Source organism: Struthio camelus, chromosome 4 (genome assembly GCF_040807025.1).
Source record: "Struthio camelus isolate bStrCam1 chromosome 4, bStrCam1.hap1, whole genome shotgun sequence".
Taxonomy (NCBI): domain Eukaryota; kingdom Metazoa; phylum Chordata; class Aves; order Struthioniformes; family Struthionidae; genus Struthio; species Struthio camelus.
In genome coordinates this window covers 4,641,484-4,665,011 of record NC_090945.1, presented here as the reverse complement: position 1 = coordinate 4,665,011, position 23,528 = coordinate 4,641,484, and the positions used below count along the sequence as shown (strand labels likewise).

The 23,528-nt window shown below is 45.6% G+C and overlaps 1 protein-coding gene across 14 annotated transcripts in view; it reads left to right on the top strand.

The window, feature by feature from the left end:
• Positions 1–23,528, top strand: part of EPHA5 (EPH receptor A5) — a 214,683-nt gene that overhangs the window by 108,774 nt on the left and 82,381 nt on the right. For 13 of the 14 annotated variants that reach the window (XR_011140751.1, XM_068941123.1, XM_068941118.1 and 10 more), the window contains exons 4-5: positions 4,925–5,080; positions 11,698–12,033. Coding sequence is in view for 13 of the 14 variants with exons in the window: in XM_068941123.1 (XP_068797224.1) it covers positions 4,925–5,080; positions 11,698–12,033 (492 nt within the window). In the remaining variant the exon portion in view is untranslated. The remainder of the gene's footprint in view (positions 1–4,924; positions 5,081–11,697; positions 12,034–23,528) is intronic. The other variant, XM_068941125.1, reaches the window with a different exon arrangement.

Here is a 23,528-nt window from a genome sequence, read left to right as displayed (position 1 = left end):
TCAAGGTGATGGTTTCACCGATTGTGATCCGTCTGATTCTCTGGGAAACAGAGAACCTCCAAGGCTGGTCTTTGCTCTCTGCACTTGCAGCTTCGCAGCTGGCTGGGTGCTGCTGGCGGGGGTCAGTCTGCATCGATGGGGCAGCGCAGCGAGAGGGGAAAGCAGCCCTGGGTGCTCGGAACAGCTTCAGGCAAAAATTGGAGATGGTTACAGCGCTGCAGCTGGGAACCATTTGATGTTAAGGCTTGCAGAAAATAATCTCTGTTGAGTAGTCCCAGCTGTTTGATGGTACTGGCTTGCTTCTCTACTTTCTCCCCCCCTCCAACTGGTGTTCTCCACCTCTAGTATTTACATAGCGTGTGAAGGTTCAGCATGCCATTTTAAGAGGCCCGTTTTCACTGCAAGAGGCCCAGTGACCCCACTGTGTTCGAAGATCCAGTTTCTAGCAGCATGGCTCCTTGGGGCACCCGTCTGCAAGCTCTGAAGCCAGTTTCCAACATGATGTCAGTGCAGAGAATCAGCTCACAGCATCACTGTCGCGAGAGGCCCTCGCTACTGCCCTTCATCACGGCAATCTCCACTGACCTTTGCTGAAGTGCTTAGGCAACAAGAGGCTGCAGAGCTGTTACTGATCCATCTTGGCAACATTTTGCAGTTGCTACTAAAAATAAAAAGAGTGAAATTAATTTGCTACTAACGGGCGTGCTACTAACAGAAACACAGCCCGCTTATACCAAACACTAGCAGGTTGCTTGTGGAATGCTTGCTTTATCTAAAAATACTCTCTTCCCCCTTCCCCCCCAGCAACAAATCTCATTTAAAGACTATTTTCACGCACCAGTGCCTGTTAATCAGTTAAGGAGTTATCAGTTCTAATATTAGAAAGAAAGAAGTAGGTGTCATTAACAGCTTAAAACTCTTTTTCATTTCTTTTCAGCTGTGTTGTAGCAGATTATGGGGAATCCTAGGCTCATTTTACTTCTCCTCTCCCCACCCCCTTGAAAAGAGAGGTAGTAGCATTAAATGAATGACTGTATCATGAGAGTCCTAAGTATGCTTTCAAGAGTCATTGAATAAGAAGTACTGAGATAAAAATAAAGAAGGCTAAAATTAGATTTTATTCGAAATTAAACCCCAGATACCCATGTAATTTTAAGTGAAGTCATGTATACTTTATGAAGAGATTTTAAGGTTGACTGACAGAAGAGGAATGGTAAGAAAAGTGGCCAAAACCCAAGGTATGTAGACGTAAGGCGCTGGCTGTTTGTGGCACTGTTCTGCTCTGAATCCAATCTACAAAAAATCTGATTTATTGCATCCAAAGGCAGAAAAATCGGAGTGTACCAGCCAGTGCTCTCCAGCCTCCAACGGAAACCTCGAGTGAGAGGTGGTGTCAGTGAGTTCTTCCCTGCAGTCACACAGCTATGTGTTGAACCTACATAAACTTCTAGCTTCCACAACACCCAGCAGCAGTGAGTTCCTCAGCTTTAACCATTTGCTGGGTGAGCAACAGCGTCATCTTACTTATTTTGAACCTGCCCTCATTGATAACCTCTAGACAAACCTCAAGTCCTATCTACTGCATGAATACTGTGGTGTTTTTGCAGAAACCTAAGCTCCATGAAGCAAGCGAAAGACCTGGTAGTGAGGGTCTCATGCGTGGCCTGCCTGCCCAAAGCCCCAGGCACCTCTGCCTTCTCTGTAGCATGATATTCCAGCTCTGCAGCCCGCAACATGGCTGAGGAAGTTACTTGTGGCACCCCTTTGATATCTTGGCCTTCTCCTCAGGGCCTAAGCTGGGCTGAGGGTTGTGTTTGCGAAGAGCTGCTGAGTGTATTGTCTGGACTGAGCTGCAAATGCAGCATACGGAACAGTTTCCATCAGGAGAGGTCCCTAGACCTCTGATTGCCAAGAGCTGGCAGGCCGTGCTGTGGGGGTCTCTGTGCAAATCCCCTTCAGACCTTCTTCCCAAAGCATCTGCTGTCGGATGTTGGTCTGAGCACACCTTTGAGCTGACTTGGGGTGGCAGTTCTTAGCTGTATTTTAACTTTCTGTCCTATTCTTTTTTTTCTCATATTCTATCTCCTGTCCTAGAATCCTTTCTTTTGAAGCAAAAAGGTTAAACCAGAGGTCTTTCACTTAGGTTTGACAGCACACTACCCTTGCTGGTTATTGATTATGGGGATTTATGCTGAAATTTTCAGTGAGAAGGAACCTGCCTGACCTATGTGGGAGCTTTCAGATTATACAAAAATTTGTTCAGTTTATTTTCATTTCACATCCCTCACTGAAGCATTATGGGTTACAGGCATTGCTTACATCTGTTGGCATTGTACTTATTTGTGAAAACAAAGCATTCCCTTCAAGCAGAGCTATGTATCATACTGTCATTAGCAAACTGCACCTTGTTGAAAATCTGTCAAAGACGACTCACTTACTTTGCATTTGCTGCTTTGCACCAAGTAGAAGCACAGTAAACTCCTGTGCCATAGTGATTTTCTGTCTATCTTGATGGGACATAATGAGATGAATTCAAGTCCCTTTTTTTGAAGGCGAATTACATCGAGTGCACACTAGACACCGGCTGCCCTTGTTATAACGTTGCGTGTTTTCATGCTTTCATTTTCCCTTCTCTACTGTCTGCATGTGCAAGTGAGTTTGATTCAGCTTTGAAATACAAATTATAGGCTAGGAGGAGCTGTTTGGTGGTTTCTTCTCCCAAAAGACTCTAGAGATTGTAGAACAATTCCTTGTTGTAGATAAGGCAGTGTTTGAAGGTAGCTGTGAAGTAAATAAAAGAACAGGACCGTATGCCAGAAGGTGAGGAATATGCCCCAAGTCATGAGGGCAGCTTGTGGCACATCCACGAGCAATCCTCTAGAATAAATTTAGCTCTAGATGTGCTCTCAGGAGCTGCTATTTACAGCAGATATTTATGGCCACACCTTGGTGGGAAGAGGCTGTCACTTCAGCTCAGTGCCATTTAGGTAGGTACCTGATGGCTACTTTGGATTATTGCCATACCTTGGCACCCTGGTCCTGATATGTGAACAGAAAACAGATGGACTGTGTCCTGCCAAGCTCACAGTGTAGATAAGGAGCAATAGTTGGGTGCTGAGCCCATCCATCAGATGGGCTGGACAGACGGCAGAGGAGCGAATGGGAGCCCGGCAGCCTGCAGCGCCTTGGGAAACTGCCTCAGTGTTGCATTGGGCTGCACGTGCTTTGTGGTTCCAATGATCCAAAGCTAGAGGAAGGGCCTGGGAGAGGTTTATAGGGTGATCTTGAATTGCACTCCTTTGGTGGCAGCATGAGTGATCTTTGTAGGCAGCGACCGATTTGCTGGCTGATTCTAAGAGGAATTTTTTCCCCTGTGTTGGAGATAGCTGAAATCTGAATAGCTTCTGTACCAAATAAAACATCCTGTGTTTTTGTTATGAGCTGACAGGAGCAAGTCTCCAGTCTTTGCTGAAGAAGCTAATGTAAAAGGGAGCATGTCAAGAGAGTTTCCTGGGTACTGTAAAAACTAGGACCAACTTTACAGCCCCTTCTTCTACTTGGTCCTTCAGAAAAAGAGATTCGTAGTAAAAATCTACACTTTGTCTATGGTAAAGATGAATTCTGCCATCACATGCTCTGGTCAAGTCTTAGCACGTGACCGTCATGCCTGTGATTGTCCGAGACATTCCTGGTGGAGCAATATTAATGCTTTTGCTATGAGCTCATTGTCTTTGCAAGCTAATTAAGACTAAGAAGTCTGAATGGAGGTGAAAAGGTCCTGTGATTTCCAGGTAACTTCTATAAGTCTGATAGCAGGCCTGGGCATCATTGGTATCATATTGGGCATAATTATTTTCAAGCCACTCAAAAGATAGAAAGTAACAGCACTTTGAAACAGGAGAGTGTGGTTATATGTGTCTGCTTCTTGAGAAGAACCGCAAATCAGTTTCCCTCCAGGTTTTCTCTGTGCTCTGTTTTTCCTTCTTTTGATAACTGTGAACTTGTAATTCTACGTCTAACTGTAGAGCTACAGGGCCAGCTGGCTTTTTTCTAAAGCAAAGCTGGACACAGGCAAAGCTGTGGCTGTTACTGCTCATGGCAGAGTGTGTGCACACAGGCAGGTAGAGGGCTTTGCTAAGGTGAAGAAGTGCTTGTTGCAGAAGACTGGAAACAAGGTACTGCTGTATTCACTTCAAATTATCCAAAGGGGAAAAAGTATCCCAAGCTACCCTTAGCCATATATCTATGGCTACCCTTAGCAATATATCTATGAGAACACAATAAGCTCTCATACAAAGTCTTTATGCCCCGTCACGCATACGTGTTGAAGCTGGAAGGGCTGTATTGTACGGCAAACGTGCCTGATGCAGGCTGTACCCAGAGCAATCTGTAATATGTGGAGTGTTTCAAAATTCATCACAGATTTTCAGGCAAAAACTGTAGGGAAGTAACCTTATGGCAGAGTCTTAAAACTGTCCGTCTCAAGATCCCCTCCAGCGCTATGTTACTATTTATTTGCTGAGACATAGATTTCTGGGTATAGAATATCTTAAGCAAAAAACACAAGATGTATTTTACCTGATTTTTCTAAGACTGAATGAAAAATGAAAAACAGTACAATAATGTTTTCTAAAGCAGAGGTACAGGATCTGTTAGGTCTAATGCATTCAACCAGGAAAATAAATACCTAGCAAAGGCAGATGCCAGAGGAAAAAATAATCAGCAGAATCTCATTCTCCTTTGGTACAGATATTTAAGTATGCACTGTCTATTAGTGGCGTAGGTTGTTGTACAATATTCAAACCAAATAGCTTGCAAGTGTTTGTCTGTTTTCTTTGCAGCTGAAGATATGTTTTTAAAAGGAAATGTGACGAGACTTAATTTTATGATGGGAGAGCTTAGCCTGTGGTTCTTCTTTTTACAGTATGCAGACCTGGGTTCTTCAAAGCTTCACCCCACAGTCCATCCTGCAGCAAATGTCCCCCTCACAGCTACACGCTTGATGAAGCATCCACATCTTGCCTGTGTGAAGAGCACTATTTTAGGAGAGAATCAGACCCACCTACAATGGCCTGTACAAGTAAGCATGTGCTTATAGGGTTGTTTTTAATCCTTTTGAGCTGTTCCTGTACTTTGACTAGACATTATGATCGTAATTACTGTGCTTTGACAGGCTCTGGGCTGGAGCCTGGCCTCTCTGGACCTAATCTGACCCACTTGTAACGTCGTTGGCTTGGTCCACCTTACCCCAGTTACATGAGAACAGACTCAGGCCTTTTGCTTCTAAAGCTGGCATTAACCCCAGGAAGCGTTTATTTAATGTGCAGTGTAATGTATCCCAACAGATGCTCCATCTTTCGCAGTCCATTTCGCAAGCATGCCAGAGACCTCCTTAACAAGCAGCCTCGCATTTAAGAAACAGCCCTTAGTGCAAGTTGGCATGCACGCGAGTAGCAGTGTGGGGCATGCGTGCAGAGGAAAGGGTGGGCAGTGCTTGCCAGCTGTAGCTGTGGGTAGAATGTGGGTGGTCCTGCTTAGCATCGTGTCTCAGCTCATTTTTCAGTAGACAAGCAAGGAGAGAGCCCTGCCTTTCCAGGCTACCTGGAGATGATTAATCTTCAGCACAGCTGCAAAACTGTGCAGAGGAAGCTGCTTCTCTAAACCAACAGTAAAAATACAGAATTTATCCCGTGCTGTAGCGGGAGGTAGGTATAACAGGCGGATTGGGCTCCTGGGAGTCAAAGACAGCGGTAGTAGAATTGATTATTAGTTTGGCCCTTTTCCTACAATCTATGAGTTACCTTCTTGGCAATAACTTGAAGGCTTCTTGTTCACTTTATGTTTCAAGTATTTAGGTTCCCATGTTGCATACCCCCCACCTCATCTCACTGAGATTAGCGTAGCACAGAACAGAAGTCTTTGCTGGACCAGGTCTGTCATGGTCCAGATGTGATTTTGCAGAATAGAAGTGATTAAAAAGGACTGAAGAGGAGCTGAACTACTAGGGCAGGAACAGGAACAGCTTCTGGGAAACTTTACTGCTAGAGAAGCAGGGATATAAATTCATGTGCTCAGAGCCACTGGGAAACAGCAAAGAGGCAACTTCCTGTCTCCTTACATCGTTGTTTGGGAACTGGAAGTTCAAGAGTTGAAGGACAGACGTTAGAAGCCCATATAATCATGTCAGCAGCCTGTTAGCCTGCGGCACATCACAGGGATCCTTTCCTGACTGTCCTCCCAGCAGACACCAGAGTAAGGTGGGATGGAGAAGCAGAGTGGAAATGAGCAAAAGCAAAGGGCTGGAGAGAGCTGGGCATGAGAGCTTGGAGCGGGCAGGATAGTGGCTTTCTGAGCCTTCATCCCCGTGACCATAGGTGTCCTTTCCAGCTCCCTGAGTTTGCACTGAGAGACAGAAAAAAACCTTTCCTGTTGGAGAGTCGCTCTCACAGAGGAAACTGTTTGCCCTCAGCAGGTGTTTGTGTGCCTCTAGGAGATACTTGGTGCAGAAGGCGCAGCAGAAGTGGGGTCCTTGAATCTCCACATTTAATTTTCACCAGAGGAGGGAACTTTAAACATATAACTGTTGCAGGTGTGCTATAGGGAAAGAGGAGGCAGCCTTAGGCAGCGTGGCAGTAACTAGCACTGTATGGTCTGGGTATGAGCCATGCAAGCACTTCTCAGGCTACTAAGCAGATATGCCAGTATCTTTTAGAGCAGTAACTAAGATGGGCTAAAGCAAGAAAAATTCTCATACCAGGGCTTCTTGATGTCCATTTTGACCTTTAGCATGACTTAAAAATCATAGATAGATGAGAGATAGGTCCAGTTATTCTGGCGGTGGGGAGGGGAGGAAGGTGGGCAGCTATGAACTCTTGAAACGCATGCAAAATCGACGTTTTTGTGCAGGCAGACCCAAAGCTAGGGACTGATACAAAGTTATGCTAGACTGTTGGTGTCCACGGTGCCCACCGTCAGTACGTCAGTAGCAATGCTGCTGTCCGTCCTCTCTCAGGAGGGAGAGGACACGCATCCACTGTATCTGAATTAGCCTGGGCAAGAAGCCCACCAACCCCAGAGGAAGAGGTCTTTGCAAACCAGAGACCTGAGTGCAGGATGAGATTTTCCAAGGGGCACAAGGAAGCTTGGTGACCAGCTTGTATTCAAATAAGGTGCAGGATGAGCGCCTGTCTCCCTCAGGCCTCTGCTACAATCCCAGCCCTGCAGGAAAGGGCTGAAATTTCTGGTTCCACAAATATTGTGAGGTTGGTTTGGGTTTTGTTTGGGCTTTTTTTTATGTTTGTTTGGATTTTTTGTTTGTTTATTTTGAAAGTTTGCTGTAATCTAGTCCCAAGTTAAGGCATGGTGTGCTAAATTATGTTAGCACAGTGGCAGGATACCAAGTGCACACGGGGCAGGTGTGGGTTACAGCGCTGACCCAGGCACTGCTCAGCTTCTGTTGCTTGCTGTATTGGAGCAGGCTCCTATGCAAGGAGTGTCAGTGCTAAGGCAGCTCACTTACCCATCCTTTTGGGGGAGTTTATGGTAATCCAGCTACATTTGTGCTGAAGAAGACATGGGTTAACCTGCTGTAGGGGTAGTAAATTTTGGCAGGGGTTGTTAAAGGTCAGGTAGAAACCCTAATGTCTTCACACAGTCCGGTTAGGCTTGCAAGGCAGCAGTATCTCATTGAGAACTGAAACACAAGGAAGACACACTTGAGTCATGGCTGGTGGGAAAATATTACCAGTTTTGTGAATGTGTCCGTTATTTATTACTGCAGAAGTTAATAATATTCATAGGATTCCTTCCACTTGAAATCTAGTTAATTGCAGGGAATACATCACTGTTCATTTTCAGCACTACACCTGCAAAGTCCTCTTGCCAGTTGGTACAGTTATAAAACCACATTTTCCTAATTTAAAGAGGATACTTCTCAGTCCCAAGGTGCCATATGACTCTCTTCCCAACCCAACAAACAAGAACTAAAGAAAATTAACTGCTGAGGCACTGTCAATTGCTCAGTTAAGCACAGTGGGGGGAAAAGGAAGTAAAATATGCTTTTATTTAATTTTTTTCCAGTTTCTTAAACGCACTTAAGTAATGATTTGGAAATTTTTAAATTAATAGTGTTGTGATGCAGTCTGAAATAATTATTACTGTCAGACAAATACTTAAGTCCGTACAGGCATTTGAGAATTCTCTTAATATTGTTATGCATCTTCCAGGAAGTAATTGTGCTTTGTTTCTTTTTAAATAAATAAACCTAGCTTCAGTTCCTTGCAGCACATCAGTTTGAAATGGAAATATATAAAGTTGCACCCTTTCTCCCCTCCCATCTCTGACAAGTTATTCTGTTGCAATTCAGAGCATACTGGGAAAATATTTCTCAACAGCATGATGTGTGAGACACACTGAAGTTTTTATAGTGTGTTTGGTGTAATAGTCTACTCTCAAAGTTTACAATTGAATTTATTCTGAGTATATATATGTATCTCGGAGGAAATTTATCTCTCAGGTTATATTTAAAATATGGTCATCGGCAGAAAACAAGTTTTCCGTCCATGAAGGGAAATACCAATATTTTTACCTTTAACCTCTGATCAATAAATCATGGTGCGGAAGGGGTGGATCTTAACAGAACTGCCTGTATAGTACAGAAAGTAGCAAATTAAAAAAAAGACTTGGTAAACAAAACATCTTTGTCTTTGACAAAGAGAAGGTGGAAATTAAAACAGACCCTCTTAGCAGATTTAGGGCCTCTCTGCCTCAGAAGCAAAAACAGCGTTTTGTTCTCCAAAACTGTGATTTTTTTCAAAGTTTCACCCAAGTGCAATTTCAGGAGTCTTCAAATAGGTCTTGTTAGATATCTGCAGACTGCTAAAGACCATTCTTAGAGCCCCTTTGAGAATGCTAATTTTATAGGTCATGGAGTGCCACTAAGTTCAGAGCATTTCCATTGAAGTTGATGTTTTTCAGCCTTCAAGAAGACCAGCTGGCTCTTCTGTACAAAGCAAGTAAAACCCTCTGATGACTTTAGTGAAGTAATAATTTATCCCCTATTAAAGACATATTGTCCAGTAGGGGTTTCTTGTGTCAGACTTCATTTATTTCTTACGTACTGGTGGGGTAGAAGTGCATTCATCCAGTGGAAATAAAAATTGGGCAGTTTAACTGGTTTTAAAAAATAAAAAATAATTCTATGTGCAATGTATATAACTCCACACAGCTCCAGTGATGAATATCCTAGTTTCCATTACATCAATATGAGCAGGAGAGGTCAGAAAATAGTTCTGACTTCTGCTGTGCTATGGTGTCATTAGCTAAATAGCGCTGGGTCCTGGCGGTGCGGTTTGGAAGAGTCAGCTTGCAGAAATTCCCAGACTTATGGTAGAGCCCTCTTAGGCAGGCCTGTGGATAAGCTCCCTCCACTGCCTTGTGCCTGGTGAAAGTAAGTTTGCTTTCCGTTTAAAGTGATTTGAAGTCATTATCCAGATGCTAATTGTAGTCCCCATGCAGAAGGTGATCCTGCAGACTGTGATGGGGATTGCTGGCATGGCGGCAGCCGAGCAGCTAGTCCTCAAACCTGCACAGATGTGAGCAGGTACTTTATTTTAGGCATGCCAGTAAATAGGGCCTAATCTTTAAGCACGTCTCGCTGAGGCTGATGGGTGTGCGCAGGCATCTCGCGGCTTGCTCTGCCTCCTTTGCCTATCCACAGCGTTGGACTCTGGGAGTAGGCGCACAGGGACCAACTTCCAGGCCTGCCTACAGGGACAGACGCTAAAACACACAACCTGCCTGGTTCCTGTGTCCTTGTTAGCAAACAGTCCTAACGTGCAGATCACATTAACGCAACTGCAACAAAGTTGATCTGCTATTTCCTAAATTAACGTGGCTTTCCTCTTCTGCTGTTTCTCCCCAAAGAAAAAAAAATCTCAGAACTATTTTTTTCTCTCTGATAAAGAGTTTCTCTTTGAGTCAGAACAGCGTGAGTTGAAACCATCACAGCATTTCAGAAGCGTTACCAATTTTATAGACTTAAAATGGAGAGTAGGAAAGGGAAATGGGGAAAGATGTTTCTTGTTTATATGGTAATTTCAGTTTTGCAACATCGCCTATTTTAAATGCATCGGTCGAGTTTAATTATAACAACAAACTAGAATAAGATAGTCTAAGACATGCTGTTAAAAGCGTGTGGATTTCTACCTGGTGAAGATATTTCTAGGGCTCTTTACAAGGAGCCGTACATGGGTTTTGACAGCTTCATTCAAACTGAATGTTCTCTAGAAAATCCCCTTCTGCTGTGTGGCTTCTAGTCATGCTGTGGCTAAAATCCAGCTCAACTTTCTTTAAGCAGTTTCCCTTTCTTCCTAGTTCAGTACCATCAGTATATAATGTGCAAATCTGTAGCATGAGATTCCTGCTGTCCTTTTGCATCATCTTGAGTGTGTATCTGTGACTTGTCCTTCACCTCCAATATAAGTCTATTAGGACAAGAAGTTTCTCAAGATGCTGTCTGGGCAATATTTCCCATTCCCTCCCAAACCGATCAGCTTTTTGTAACGCAAAGGCATCGATGGGATATGATCTTTTTAAGTTGGCTGTGGTCTGCATGTCCAGAGGCTTGCCCGTGATGTCCCTCTGGTTTGACTGGGAGGCCACTGCAGAGCACTGCCAGTGTTTACAGAGGTATCTAGTGATATGTCACACTTCAGTTTTCCAGTGTCTCTGTGGTGTGACGCATCTAAAAAGGTATGTGCCAGCACCTTCTGCAAACGGGCAGTCTTGAGAGTGTCTCCAGATGGACAGCACAGCGGCCTGCTGAATTGGAAGTCACTTTAGGAAATCTTGGCCTGAGTGTACAACATGGCTTTACTTGCCCAGCCCATGGCCTCTCCCAAAAGCATGTGGAAAACCAGAGCAAGTTCGTAGGAGCTCTCATACCTTTGCAGCAGCAGCTGTTCAACCTCATATAGCCTTGCCAGAGCCATACTGACATCCCAAGCATGGAAACTTGGCAAATAAGCAGGCGTGGTGTAGCTAACCCACCGTGCTAGCGCTCGTAGCTTGGCAGGGACTGAGAAGGCTGCAGCTGAGGACTCAGATATGGCCGTGGTTCCAGTGGTCCATGTAGATCAACACCTGCTTTAGGCTACGTTAGGTGTTTTGTGTAGGTGTGATTTGGATGACTGCACTTAGTTTTCTCTAGCCACAAATAGCTAATGGGGAGAGGTGAGTGCATACAGAGGAAAGATTCAGTGTTTGGACTGGGTGCCCAAATAGTGCAAATACCCCAGTTCGTACTGGGGCTAGTACTACAGGTGAAGTGGGGCAAGGAGAGGGGGAATCTTGTCCCCAGTGAAGCTATAATGCCTTGGGCAGAACAAAGCTTTGCAGCTCCCTTAGCTGGAAGAACGAGGAGAGCATCAAAGGAAATGCCCCAGGTTGGGACGTGCTTCCACGGGTATTTTTGAGCCAGCCCCGATGTGCATATCTTGTCCTCCCACACTGCATCGCAACCCAGACCCCTTGTGGTGAGGCCGGAGCACTCAAAAGAAATCCCCATCTTCCCTGTTCTTCTGCTGCAGATTGTCTCTGCGTGCCATGCAACGTCTCTTTTCAGCCTAGAGAGTAGTAGAGAGCAGGATGAATGATAAAACTGTTTTCACCATATGTTTTTCTCACTTTACAAACCAGGACCCCCCTCTGCTCCTCGGAGTGCCATCTCAAATGTTAACGAGACTAGTGTCTTTCTGGAATGGATTCCCCCCGCTGAAACTGGTGGAAGGAAAGATGTATCTTATTATATTGCATGCAAGAAGTGCAACTCACACTCGGGGCAGTGTGAGGCGTGTGGCAGTCATGTCAGGTACCTCCCCCAGCAAACCGGCCTGAAAAACACCTCTGTCAGGATGGTGGATCTGCTTGCTCATACAAACTATACCTTTGAAATTGAGGCAGTGAATGGAGTGTCCGACCAGAGCCCTGGAGCACGACAGTATGTGTCTGTAAATGTAACCACAAATCAGGCAGGTAAGTGCAACTTCAAGCTGGGGAAAAGGGTGGGGTGGGACCCAACCCGGTCAGACCCGGTGTGGACCTCCCGTTGCAATGGGTGGAAGTCCAAGCGTGGAGGGCTGGACCATCACCTCTTAAAATATGCATGTGGGAAGGGATTCATGTCTCACAGGAATAATTTCTGCAGTCTTCAGCAGTGGGAATGTTTCCTTCCAGCAGGACACGTGGCTTTAGGATTTGTGGCTTTTTCCTTTTTCTTTATGCGAAACACTTTAGACCCCTTTACATCTTTGCCTTTCAGTGTATCCACCCACTAAAACAGAAAGAGTGTAATTGCCTGTTGTATTGGGAAAGGGACATCCCTAAGAAATCATTTTGATTCCAAGTACTGATGGTTAAAATGTCCTAATGTTGGGAACAGTTGCCTTAAGAAAATTATTTTGAGCGCTTGTAGGAAACTCGGTCCCTCTTTTGCACTGTGGTGCTTAAGTGGCTGGACTCAGACTGGGGTATGGTACAATCTCTCTGCTTGTCTGACAAGGCAGGATTGAGACACCATTGCTTACTGTGTCCTTCTTGATTTTGCCCTGTAGAGAGGAAGACCATGTAGACTGCCTTTTTCCCTCATGCAGGGCTCAGGCCTTTGGAAGCCCGCAGGGAAAACAAAGCTGTCGCCTTGAGGACAGGCAGCTGGGGCACAGCAGAGCCATGCACCTTGAATGCAGGCAGACAGGGAGCTGGCGTTGTCTGCTGTCACTTGGAGATGTGTAACCGCATTTCTCTTCTGCCACTTCCCTCCGTGCGCATCAACACACCAGGTGCATCACGCAGCTTCTCTAAATCCTGGAGACTTTCCTATAAGTTTTTGTCCCTCGTGTGCCTTGTTTTGCAGGGATCTCTCCCTTCACCTATTTGATTGGCTTTCTGCCATTTGATTCAGGGCTAGTTCAAGGCTGCTGGTGACACTTGTCCCCTGCAGAGCCCTTCCAGAAATGCAAACCAGAAATGCATTTGGGACTGTAAAGTCCACACACAATGCTGCTGCCAGATCACTTAGCCAGGAAATCTGGTGCAATGCGCAGTGTAACAGTTAGATGGAGATTAGCAGGTCCTTGCGGCTAAGTGGAAAAATGTTAGGTGGAGCAAGGCTGTGTTCTGTCCCTGCCACCCGAGGGTATGCGCATGGGGTTGACAGCCAGCGGAGTGAGAGTGCAGTTGCATTGCAGTTCATCAGGTACCTGTTCTGGTAATGAGTCCACATTGCTGAAGTGTTGGACAAATTGTTGGGATATATCTTGAGGAAAGGAAGCAGAGGCACTTTCAGTCGCTGCTGCCCAGTGATAGATGTGGCAGGAGATCTTCTGGAGGAACAGCTGGCGCTGGCAGTGGGAGACCTGTTGAAGGCGCAGATCCATGGGTGTCGCAGTCATAACGCTATTTGCTGTTGTCCTGTTGAAAAGGCTGCTGCCAGTAAGTCTCTTGTTGGAGAAAATATGCTTTCTCGTTCCTGGGTTTGCGTTAGTATTTCATTACTGGCATTGGATTTTCTCTGATGTGCAGGGTTAAATCCACATAAACCTCACTAAACGTAGCTGTGCGAGAGAAGATGATATATTGCTGGTCTGTGGGGAAATGGTCCTGTCTTGTAAGTTATGTGCCAGCCTCCCAGTAGTTGCAGCGGGAGTTATATGCATAATAACTGATTTTCTGTGCACCAGGCCAAGAATATAGCCCCTTGCATGATTATTACCCACAACTCTTCTTTGGAAAGGTTTGTTATAGGAAGTAGTAGACCCATGGGCTTCATGTGGTGAACATGGCTCCTGTTAAGGATAGTGGATCTCCATGTTACCCTAGTGGAAGTGCATCACAGCCAGCAGCCCTTAAAGGCCTGGTAGCACTACAAGGCCAGCCACAGCAATAGGAGAAATCCTGCTGCAAGAACTGTTGGCTGTGGCAAATGAAAAAATGCATGTCATGGATGGCCGTTCTGGCCATCCCCATCTGGCCATTCCCATCCTGGGTCTGGCCATTCCCATCCTGCTGGTGGGTATTCACTAATGCAGCACCGCAGAGGAATGCTAGGGTTGTTTTGTTGCTTTGGCTTTGTCAGTCCCAAAAAGACTGTTCATTTCAGGCCTGCAAAGAACGCGTGAGACACAGGATGCTGGCTGCACAGCTTCTATACATGGGAGCTTTTGGCAGCGGCAGCGCGAGCTGGTTTGAGATCCTGAAGGTATTGCTTCTTGAAAAAAATGTGTTTCTTTCCAAAATAATGTATTCCCCTTCCTCTCACTCCCATTTAAACTAATGGTAAAAAGAACTGGCACCAGCAATCAATCTGGCGTTTTCAGACCGATGTAGTTTTCTCTGAACTGTCTAGTTTTGAAATCAGGTGTGGAAATACTGTATTACAAATATCGTGTAATATCTGTGCACAAGCAGTGACAGATCAGCTGGTAACTCCAGCAGCCTTGTGCTGCAGCCCCAACTCGGTCAAAACCTGTCCTCCCCGCCCAGCCTGCGGTTACATGAGCTGTTTCTGACAATGGTGTTAACCGTTCTTGTCCTCACTGCAAATCTAGATAAAGGCGACTCATCAGTTTTGAAAATCAAATGATGTGAGACCCTCGTCTCTTGCTTTTGGATGTTGCTAGCCAGCAGAAAAGCTGCTGGTGGAGAAGAGGTGGCGGATACAGGAGAAACCTCACATAGGAAGCATAGGAAATACTTTTGGTCCCTGGGGTCACCTGCCTTGCTATTTAAAACCTCACCTTCCACCATCAATAGGGGATGTCTCTCAGGGAACCGTTTTGGTCTCTGGGCAGCCCAGCACCTCTGCTAGGCACAGAGCAGGATACCTGGGGAAGCAGTCTGAGGATGTGGCATGTGGCCATCTGTGCACTTCACTGGCAGGGTCAATGCATCGGTGTGCAGTAACTTTGAAGTTGCACAGGACTGCTAGTGCCTGGTATGTGGGTCAGATTTTCTTTTTTTTTTTTTTTTGTTTGACCTTCCCTTGCTCTGAGTGTTTAGCATTTTTACTGAGAAGCCAAGTGGTGAGGAACTCGGAGGCCAGAAGCAAAGACTGCTTTTGTCTCTGGGTTGTGTAATTGTCTTTTAGATTTCAAATCTGGGAATATGGCAAGCAGAAAAATGAACTGGTCCTGATAATGAGACGGTGAAGCCTCACAGAGGCTTGCATAAATTCAACTAGTCCCAGGCCTGCACAGGGCAGCACAGAGGCAAAGGCGAGTTGTACCGCCCCAGCTGGGTGCTGCAGTCATGCCGGGAGGTTAGGGAGGCCAAAGCTTACCTCCTCTTCCTCCCCGGTGGCTGGCCTTTTGCAGTCCTCTGAGCATCTGCCTAAGAATGACCACGTGATCCTGGGCTGCAGCCGAGTCCTGCAGACCCTCAGGTTTGTCAGAGTGTTGCAACTTCTGCTCCTGGGATGATCAGGCCACCATCACCATGATTCTTCTCCGTGGCGCTAGGGTTATATGCCCAGAAGGACAGTGCTGCCCTCCTATCCACCAGCCTTCTGGGCCAGCCACCTCAGCTTGCTCAAGGTGGGGCTTGTTCTGGGGTGCAAAGGCTAAAAAACCTTATGTAGGCACAGGAGCTGGCCAGAGCATGGTTTTCCCTGGTGGATAGCTCTAAAATACATACCCAATGGGCTTTCACCACACAGATGGTAGGGAGCCATCTCTAATGCACTCTCACAGTGCATTAAAAAGTGTGCCTTGTGCACATGGGCTAGAACTCAGTGAGTAATTCATGATTGTCAGTGATAGGATTGAGTTAGCTATCCTTTTCCTGTTCATGATTTTGCTCGAGGTTTCGTGTTTTGCAACTGCCTCCTAATGTGCCTTTCAAGACCGTTTCCAGAAAGCAACCCTATAACCAGGCTGTGCGTGCTGCTAATATTGAAGTTTGCTCTTTGAGCGACTACTGCCTGACGTTTTTTCTTGGCAATTCCACCAAGCGAGATGATTAAGTAATGCTATCGCTCTAGACAAAGATGTGCAGCTCCCTTGAGGCCTTTTGTCTTTGCTACCCTGTGTATCAGAGGAACCTACCCTGCGGTCTTGGTCAGAGACTCATGTCTTGTAGTGGGCCCACAGAGAGCAAGCCGGCCATGATTCATGGTTGCCTGCACGTGTGTTGTATTGCAGCAGGAGCACGCAACTGCACGCTCAGAAGAAGCATTGACAATCTTTATAGGCTTAAAACCTGCGAGAGTATTTGCTTTAAGCCAGCCTGCCTCGAGGTCTATATGATACTTTTGAGGCTTTTGGGGGAGAAGGCGAAGATCTGGACATTGCTGACAGCGGAGGAGTTAACATGTCTAATGCCCTCTGCGTACCACAACCCCGAGCTCAATAGGTCCCTAATGCTGGCTGTTTAAAGTGTATAAAGGGACTGTCCCCAGCCACAAGGAACGTATCTGCCTGAGGCCAAAACTGAGATACAAGTTGCGTCCTGTGGTGCAACAATAACACTTAACAATCTCATTGGCGGAGAGGACCTGACAACCCATGCTTCTGCCTACAATGCCAGGCCAGCTTCTTGCTTAACCAGGAAATCACTAAATGCTTATAGCAACCAGAAGGCCATCAGGAGCAGGGAGGTGTACTCAGAGCCTCAGTCCTTCCTCTGGTTGCACAGGCTGTGACCTGTGAAAGTAAGAGAGAAGAGCTTTTTCCAGAGCAGTTGGGACATACCAGTCTTTGAAAAGCAGCCAAGCGCAGCTTGGAAAGGGAAACCTGCGACATAGGGCTTGTTATAATCTTGTGTCAACAGCTGCTTGCTCTTGAATCTAATTGACTGCTACCTGGTGTAGCCTGGGAGGGAGACATGAGAAACATGGGGAGGGGCGAAGGTGGCAGTATTCTGAGTGCTGGGAGGTGGGTTTTGCAAGGCTCGCACCAAGAGCAGTCTAGTTAGACTCTGAACCTTACAGGAGGTTGATTCTTGCAAATTCCTTGTCTCTTGGGGTTTAGGGTTTTGGGGAGAAGAGGCATTGCTTGTTTTCTTTCAGAATAACAAAACATTTCTAAGATGAACCTGCAGTAAATGCAGCGTGTTGCATGCAGTCATACCAGATGAGAAGCGAGACTTTGACTTGCAGCCCTACTTTCCAACCAGAGTTGCTAGCCTATGGCCTGCAATAGCTTAAGCAGATACTTAGTTTTGTAAAATTCCTGTTCTGCTGCCAGCATGTTGAGAAGGACTTACCTGTTAATGTCAATTGTAGCAGTACTTGATCCACTGGGCTGTGTTATCTTCTCGGCAGTGGTCAGTAGCGGATACCTTAGAAGGGGTATAAGCATGAGGCAAAGACATAGGGATGCTTTCTTAGTGCACTCACCAACCTCGCGGGAGAGCCTCCCTGTGCTTGATAGCCCTTAATGTATTTTTGTTCCATGAATTTGTCTAATAATTTTTATGAACTCCTAGAAAATTTTAGTAGCTGCAGGCAATCCTACATGAATTCAGTGTGTCTGATAGTTTAAGCTATGCTTCAGATTCATGTTGGTCAGAAAGAAGCTATTAGTGGCATAAATAGAGGGTTGAAGACTTGCAGTTGCAAATCTATTTGGAATACACTGCTATTTAGAGCACACTAGCTTCCAGTGAATGAACGCAGGTTTCAGGAGCTCAGCGTTTAAACCAAAGCAACGCACCCTTAAAAGCAAAGTGTAATCTTGCACATCAAGATGAGCTGATACCGCAGGTCAGGGTTATTCTGACAAATACAAGTGAATTTGTACTGCCTCGGAGACTGTCCTCCCCATTTAAACCTGTGTAAACCTCTTGTGACGCTCTGCCCCACGGCACGCAGCCGTGCGTTGTGCAAGGCTCCTTCTGCCAGCTGTGAATCTGCCGTCTCCCTTTGGTACCCAAAATGACAGTGACATATCACAGGGATGCCCGGCTGATAGCTTGCGATGACCAAATCCGGTTGAGCTGCCATGCAAGCACAGCTCCCCTCGTCGCTAGTCAGCCTGCTTCTCTCCAGTAGCAGGAGCCCCCTCGAGCCAGCCCACCTCACTGTGAGGGCTTCTGTGCCACAAAGCAGGTTTTCAGGTTTCACCTCTTGGAGAGGGAGGATCTTTCTTCCTTTCATGCAGCAGTTCAGTGCGTGGAGGGATTTTGAGTGGCACTCAGCACTGGCCTTGCTGCATGTCTTGAAGCTGCCAGGGGTTTCCCCACTGACTGCCGAATATAAGGCATCAAAGCCAGGGAGTTTTGGAGAAGCCCACCTTTAGCTTTCATGCTGTCGCCCACCTTTAGCTGTCATGCTGTCAGATGTTTTATCTGACTAAATCCAGAGCCCACTGGAGAGCCTCACTGATGCGCTGCGTATCAAGTTGCCAGTGTTCAGGCAGGAAGAGAGAATAATTTCGTTTGTGAAATCTCATGCATATGCTGATAATCAACTTCAGGAAGTAGTTTAACTTAGATAAGAAAGAACTGAGATGGGCTCAGAAGACGTATACAGGTAGCATAAGCCATAGCAATGAACAGAGGTAAACAGAGGGAAGTCGGTGGTAGCCATGTCACTGCATCAGACCAGGCTTTTGTTCATAACTTTTGCTTTATTTTTGAAGCACAATCGTATAATTAGAGAAAGGAATCATAGGTTCGCATAGATGCACAAAGGATTTATCATTCGAAGTTTTTTGTGATGCATTCGTCCAGAATGTAAGATCTTCACACACCAGCCTATTCAAGAGTCACAAGTTCACCCCAGCCCAGATGGCTGGGTGTCTGCTATCAGATGAATTATGGATCAGCTGAATGTTTTATAGTTTTATTTATAACACCCCTGTTGGTAATTGCAACTGTCCCATAGTTGGTTATAAGCCTTTCTGTTATACTTAAAATATTAGAAATGCATACTTGAACGCTGAAGGAATTCTTTCAAATAAAAAACCAAAATTCCCTAAGTTCACAATGCCACTTTTAGTTAGAGATCATTTTTATTCTTACAGTATGTGAGACAACCCTGTTGTTGATATGTGGGGACATTAAAAGGTGAAATAATGCGTTTTCCTGCAGGATCCACCTGATGAGGTTGCCTGCGTTGGCTGCTACCACACGAGGTGCGTGGCCGGGCGCAAGGCAACGTAAGCTGCCCCGAGCAGCCTCCAACAGGACAGGGCTAATTCCTCCGTTATGCCCCAGTGTCACCGCCGGCAAGGTAGCCTCAGACCTGGGGTAAAATAGCAGAGCCCGGGAGGCCCAAGGCCTAAATTTTTAAGCATGTGTAAGGAGCAAATATTGGAATTTCCAAAAGAGCATAGAGTAGGCTATGCTGAAATTCGATGTTCATTTCCCATGCCTATGTGGATGATGAGAGCTTCACAAGGTCAGAGCCTTAAGAAGCTCTTGTTTTTGCAGAGCACCATTGATGTTGCATTGTGAGAGTGATAATGTTGTTTTCAAATGTTATTTCCCATTTTTCTGGCATATTTTTAAAGAATTGCAAAATAATCTTTTATTAATCTAATTTTAATCACCTTAAAATTCGGTCTTCAGGACCAGAAGTTCTCCCTATATCGCACTGAGTACAGTACTTGGCAGAGAGCAAAAGTAAAGCATCTAAAATGGTTTCGCTTCCCAAGTGACATCAATTTATAGATCTTTTTGAATGCAGCTTCTGAATTTGATTGCCAATAATCCTATTCAGATCTTCAGCCTCATCATACAAGCTGTTAATTCCTTTATCTGATATGTTATTTCTCAGATTTTAGCGTTAAAACTAGTTTTACATTTTCAACACTTTGACACTTCTGAAAATGAAAATATGAGGACTTGAAAATGCCCTCCTTCCCCCCCCCCCCCAAAATCTAAAGCTATTCTCAGTGCTGCCACAGAAATAGCGGGAGATTGGTAGACATTTAATAAACATCCGACTTGCTCTCTGACTTCAGCTTCTTTACAGCACCAGATAAGCTTTTTACAGTAATCTAAGTCAAAAGTTGAATAAAACGATGGACAAGCAGATTAGTTTGAAACAGTTTTGTTTCAGTAATTGTGCACTGAGTGAGCTATATTACGGAAATTTTGCATGAGGCACAGTGACTTTGCAGTGCTGAAACTACCCATGAAACTACCGTGCTGATACTAATTTGAATCAACATGAAAAAGTAATGTACACACCAGGGCGTTAGTATTTGTGCGTATACAGACGCACAGCACAAATGCAGTGCACAAGACTGAGGTTATGCATCCAGGGCTGAGGGAGGGGAAAGAGTATTTATTTATTCATGTTACCATTTTTCCCTCTCTGGTACTGTCTCTTCTTGCTGATTCACCTGCCTGCGTGGACAGGGGGTACCTGAATCCATAGAGCAGGCTGGGTTAGGACAAAATATGGGAGGGAAATACATGATGGTTGCACAATGTCCGTGAATTGCAGCTTCCCAATCAGTTTTTTGTAGTGTTGGATGGGTTGAAATGTTTTCCTCTCCTGGATTGCTTGTTATTGGAGAGAGATAGTTCAGCAAAGCTTGAAAGGCTTTTCCCAAATCTTCCACTTCAGAGTGTAGTTGCTAGTGCAGAACACTTGAATAGCAAACAAACAACCCATTGTCCATACCTCAAAAAACATGTGAAATGCTACCTGTGGCATTTTTATTTCTAGCAAAGGGTTAATGTAATAGCCACGCCGGGGCTGGCTGGTATTTTATCAGAAGGTATTACCTCCCCTGCACTCAAGTCAGGAGGCTGGAGAGCTCCACCCAGAGAATGAAGAACAGCGTTGAGAGAACAGATAGCCAAGCAGTAAGCAGTATTTATTTCACAGCAGCTGGACCGAAGTTTGTATACATGCAAATACTTATAAAAACCTTGGAGTTTAAAAGCTTTAATTAAAACGTACTTCAGATGTACTCAATTGCTTACATGGTGAAATGCTTTGTGCATGTCCCCATCCTGCAGGAATAGTTGTGATCAAAGTGAGTAACTAATGGGATTTCCAGCTAGATCAGTACAATAGAAATCACCAGAAGGAAAGCGTTATAATTTATTTATTTGCCTACTTCTTCAGAATTGATGGTTTTAGGAATGTAAGGTCAGATCAAAAGGCCCTGTCCAAATCAATGCAGGACACCCACTGGCTGCAGCGGCATTGGACCAGGCAGTGAGCAAGCACTAGGCAAGATTTTTTTATGCTGCAATGCAGCAAGCCAGGGAGATGTGTTACTTTTTCCTGAGAGGTGCGTAATATGCTGGCCTGATCCTGCAGTCACTTCAACTTGGACAGGCCTTCAAGCAGAGAGAGCTGCTGCATGAAAATTAACTGAAAAATTCGCATGCTCTGTTACGCGTCTGGCAAAATCCGTCCTGTGGGCTTGAGGTCCAAGTGGTGGTTTGGGCGTGTTTAAGTGGTGTAAAAGGCCCTCTGCTCCCTGCCTCCCCTACCCCGTCCTGCCCCCTGTAGCCGTGCAGGCTGGGCAAGTGGGATTTCTGAAAGTGCTCAGGGCTGCCTCCGCTCTCCCCACACCAGCACCCGCTGCCTTCCAGGGAATCTTCAGAGCCGTTGCCCGCAGCGCTGCTGCATCCGACATAAAGCTTTGCTTTTTGTGCTGCTTCTTTCATTGCTGTTATTTTTGTTTGACGGGCGCTCTCAGTCCTTGGAAGAGTACTCTTGGAAAAAGATCTTTGGAATTGCATCCCCTCTCAGCCGGGTTTTAGTGGCCGATGGCAGGATCTGCTTCTCTGCTCTGTGTCCCTAAATGAGCTGAAAGGAGACATACTGAAGCGGATAAAAGGAGAAAACCGGGCTTGCCCCCCCTCCTTTGGTCTTCACGGGTTTTCAGGACCCTGTGTACAACTCAGCTCAGCTCTTTCTTTTCTGCATTCTGCCTCAAAGCACGGAGAGAAACTGGTGCTCGACTGACTAGATTATTAATTGCGCCATCCCCAGAGTTATCTTTCATACAGTTCAGCATTAGCATGGCTTATTACAGGGGACACTTCTGTACTGCAACTTTATCCTGCTGTCTCCAGGGTTCTGCCTTCCCTGCGATGGGTTCCTGCCTTGAAATGTTAAAACACGCAGCTCCTCGGGTCTGTCATTCGCGCAAGCAGTGTCACTAGAGCACAAAATCAATTGCTGACCTTGCTGGAGACTTATGGCATGAGCCTCTCAGTGCCTGGCCATGCAGTTTGCACAGAGAGGTGCTCTCACCCAATTCAATAAGCTGGAAGAATATTGCTGCAGAAATGACCGGCTTATTTTATTTATTGCATATCTCTTTGTACCAGGTGCTGCTCAGGCCCTGTATGGAGGTGTAAAGGAGCTTGAGGCTGGCCAAGGAGGATGCACATGAGGGCGCAGACCCATCCCCACCTTTCCCAAAGCTGCACACAGCAACCGGCAGAGCTGGATGTGCGTGAAGGACAGACTACCCTGTGCTTGCCGCAGGGGCCGTGCACCAAACCCTGCTGTATGTTGGCTTGGGCTTCGTGCGGAACTTCTGCCGCAGTTTGATAGCTTTGCAGGGCTTCAGGTGCTATTGGCAACACCTGCAGAACACCTCTACAAAGCAAAAAATCACCAAAAGCAGTCAAACAGGTCATAATTGTTTCCTGTGCTCAGATAACAATTGTGCATCGGTAGTGGCCTCACTCCATTCCTGTGTCCTCTGATAGCAGTGACAACTTATTTTAAATTCTGTTTGTATAGGTCCAGTTCCTCTTCATTTAGGACAAAATATGGGAGGGAAATACATGGTGATGATGCAAATGAATGCAGTAAATAAATTCAAGTTGGCTCAGCTTTAACGTGGCCAGACCTGGTCCATGCAGTACATGCTGTCCCTGCTAATGGCTGGGGAAGGTGTAACACATCAGGTCTGGCCCAGTTACAGAGCTGATGCAGGGACAGGCTCAGACAGGCTTTTGGGGAGGTCTGCCTATGCCACATGCTCTGCACAGCTCGTCACATGTGTGAAGGGGGACCTGATGTCTGTAAATTGTTCTGTGATTTTAATACATGTGATTTACCCATTGCTTTTCATGAGGAGATTTTTGAAGGAAACTGTTCTGCTGTGACCTCTGGCAAGCCTCTCCTCCTCCCTATAGCAAGGCTGCAGGCTCTTATGTTGATTTTCCTTGTGACAGGACTTCCATTTCTTGTCTATGTCTGTGCAGCAGCATGCACAGAGGGCTTCAAACTCTGTCTGCCTTTGCAAAAAAACGTGCAACAATGTTTTCTTCTGAAGCATTTATTGAGCTAATGGCTGCTGAATAGCTTGGAGAAAAATGTGGTATGGGATGCATTTGCTCCAAAATCTTACTTGCGATACTGACAGTACCTTTCTTCCCTTTTTTAGACTATCAGTGAGAAAAGAAAAATGTTTGCTTCAAATCTGTCTGCCCCTCCTAGCTGAGTGCAGTGTATTGACTGTAATACGTTTGGTTGGTGAACTCTGCTTTGTCTGCTAAAAACAGAGCCATCAGTATTGGTACTGTCCATTCCAGGCAGTTGCAAATAC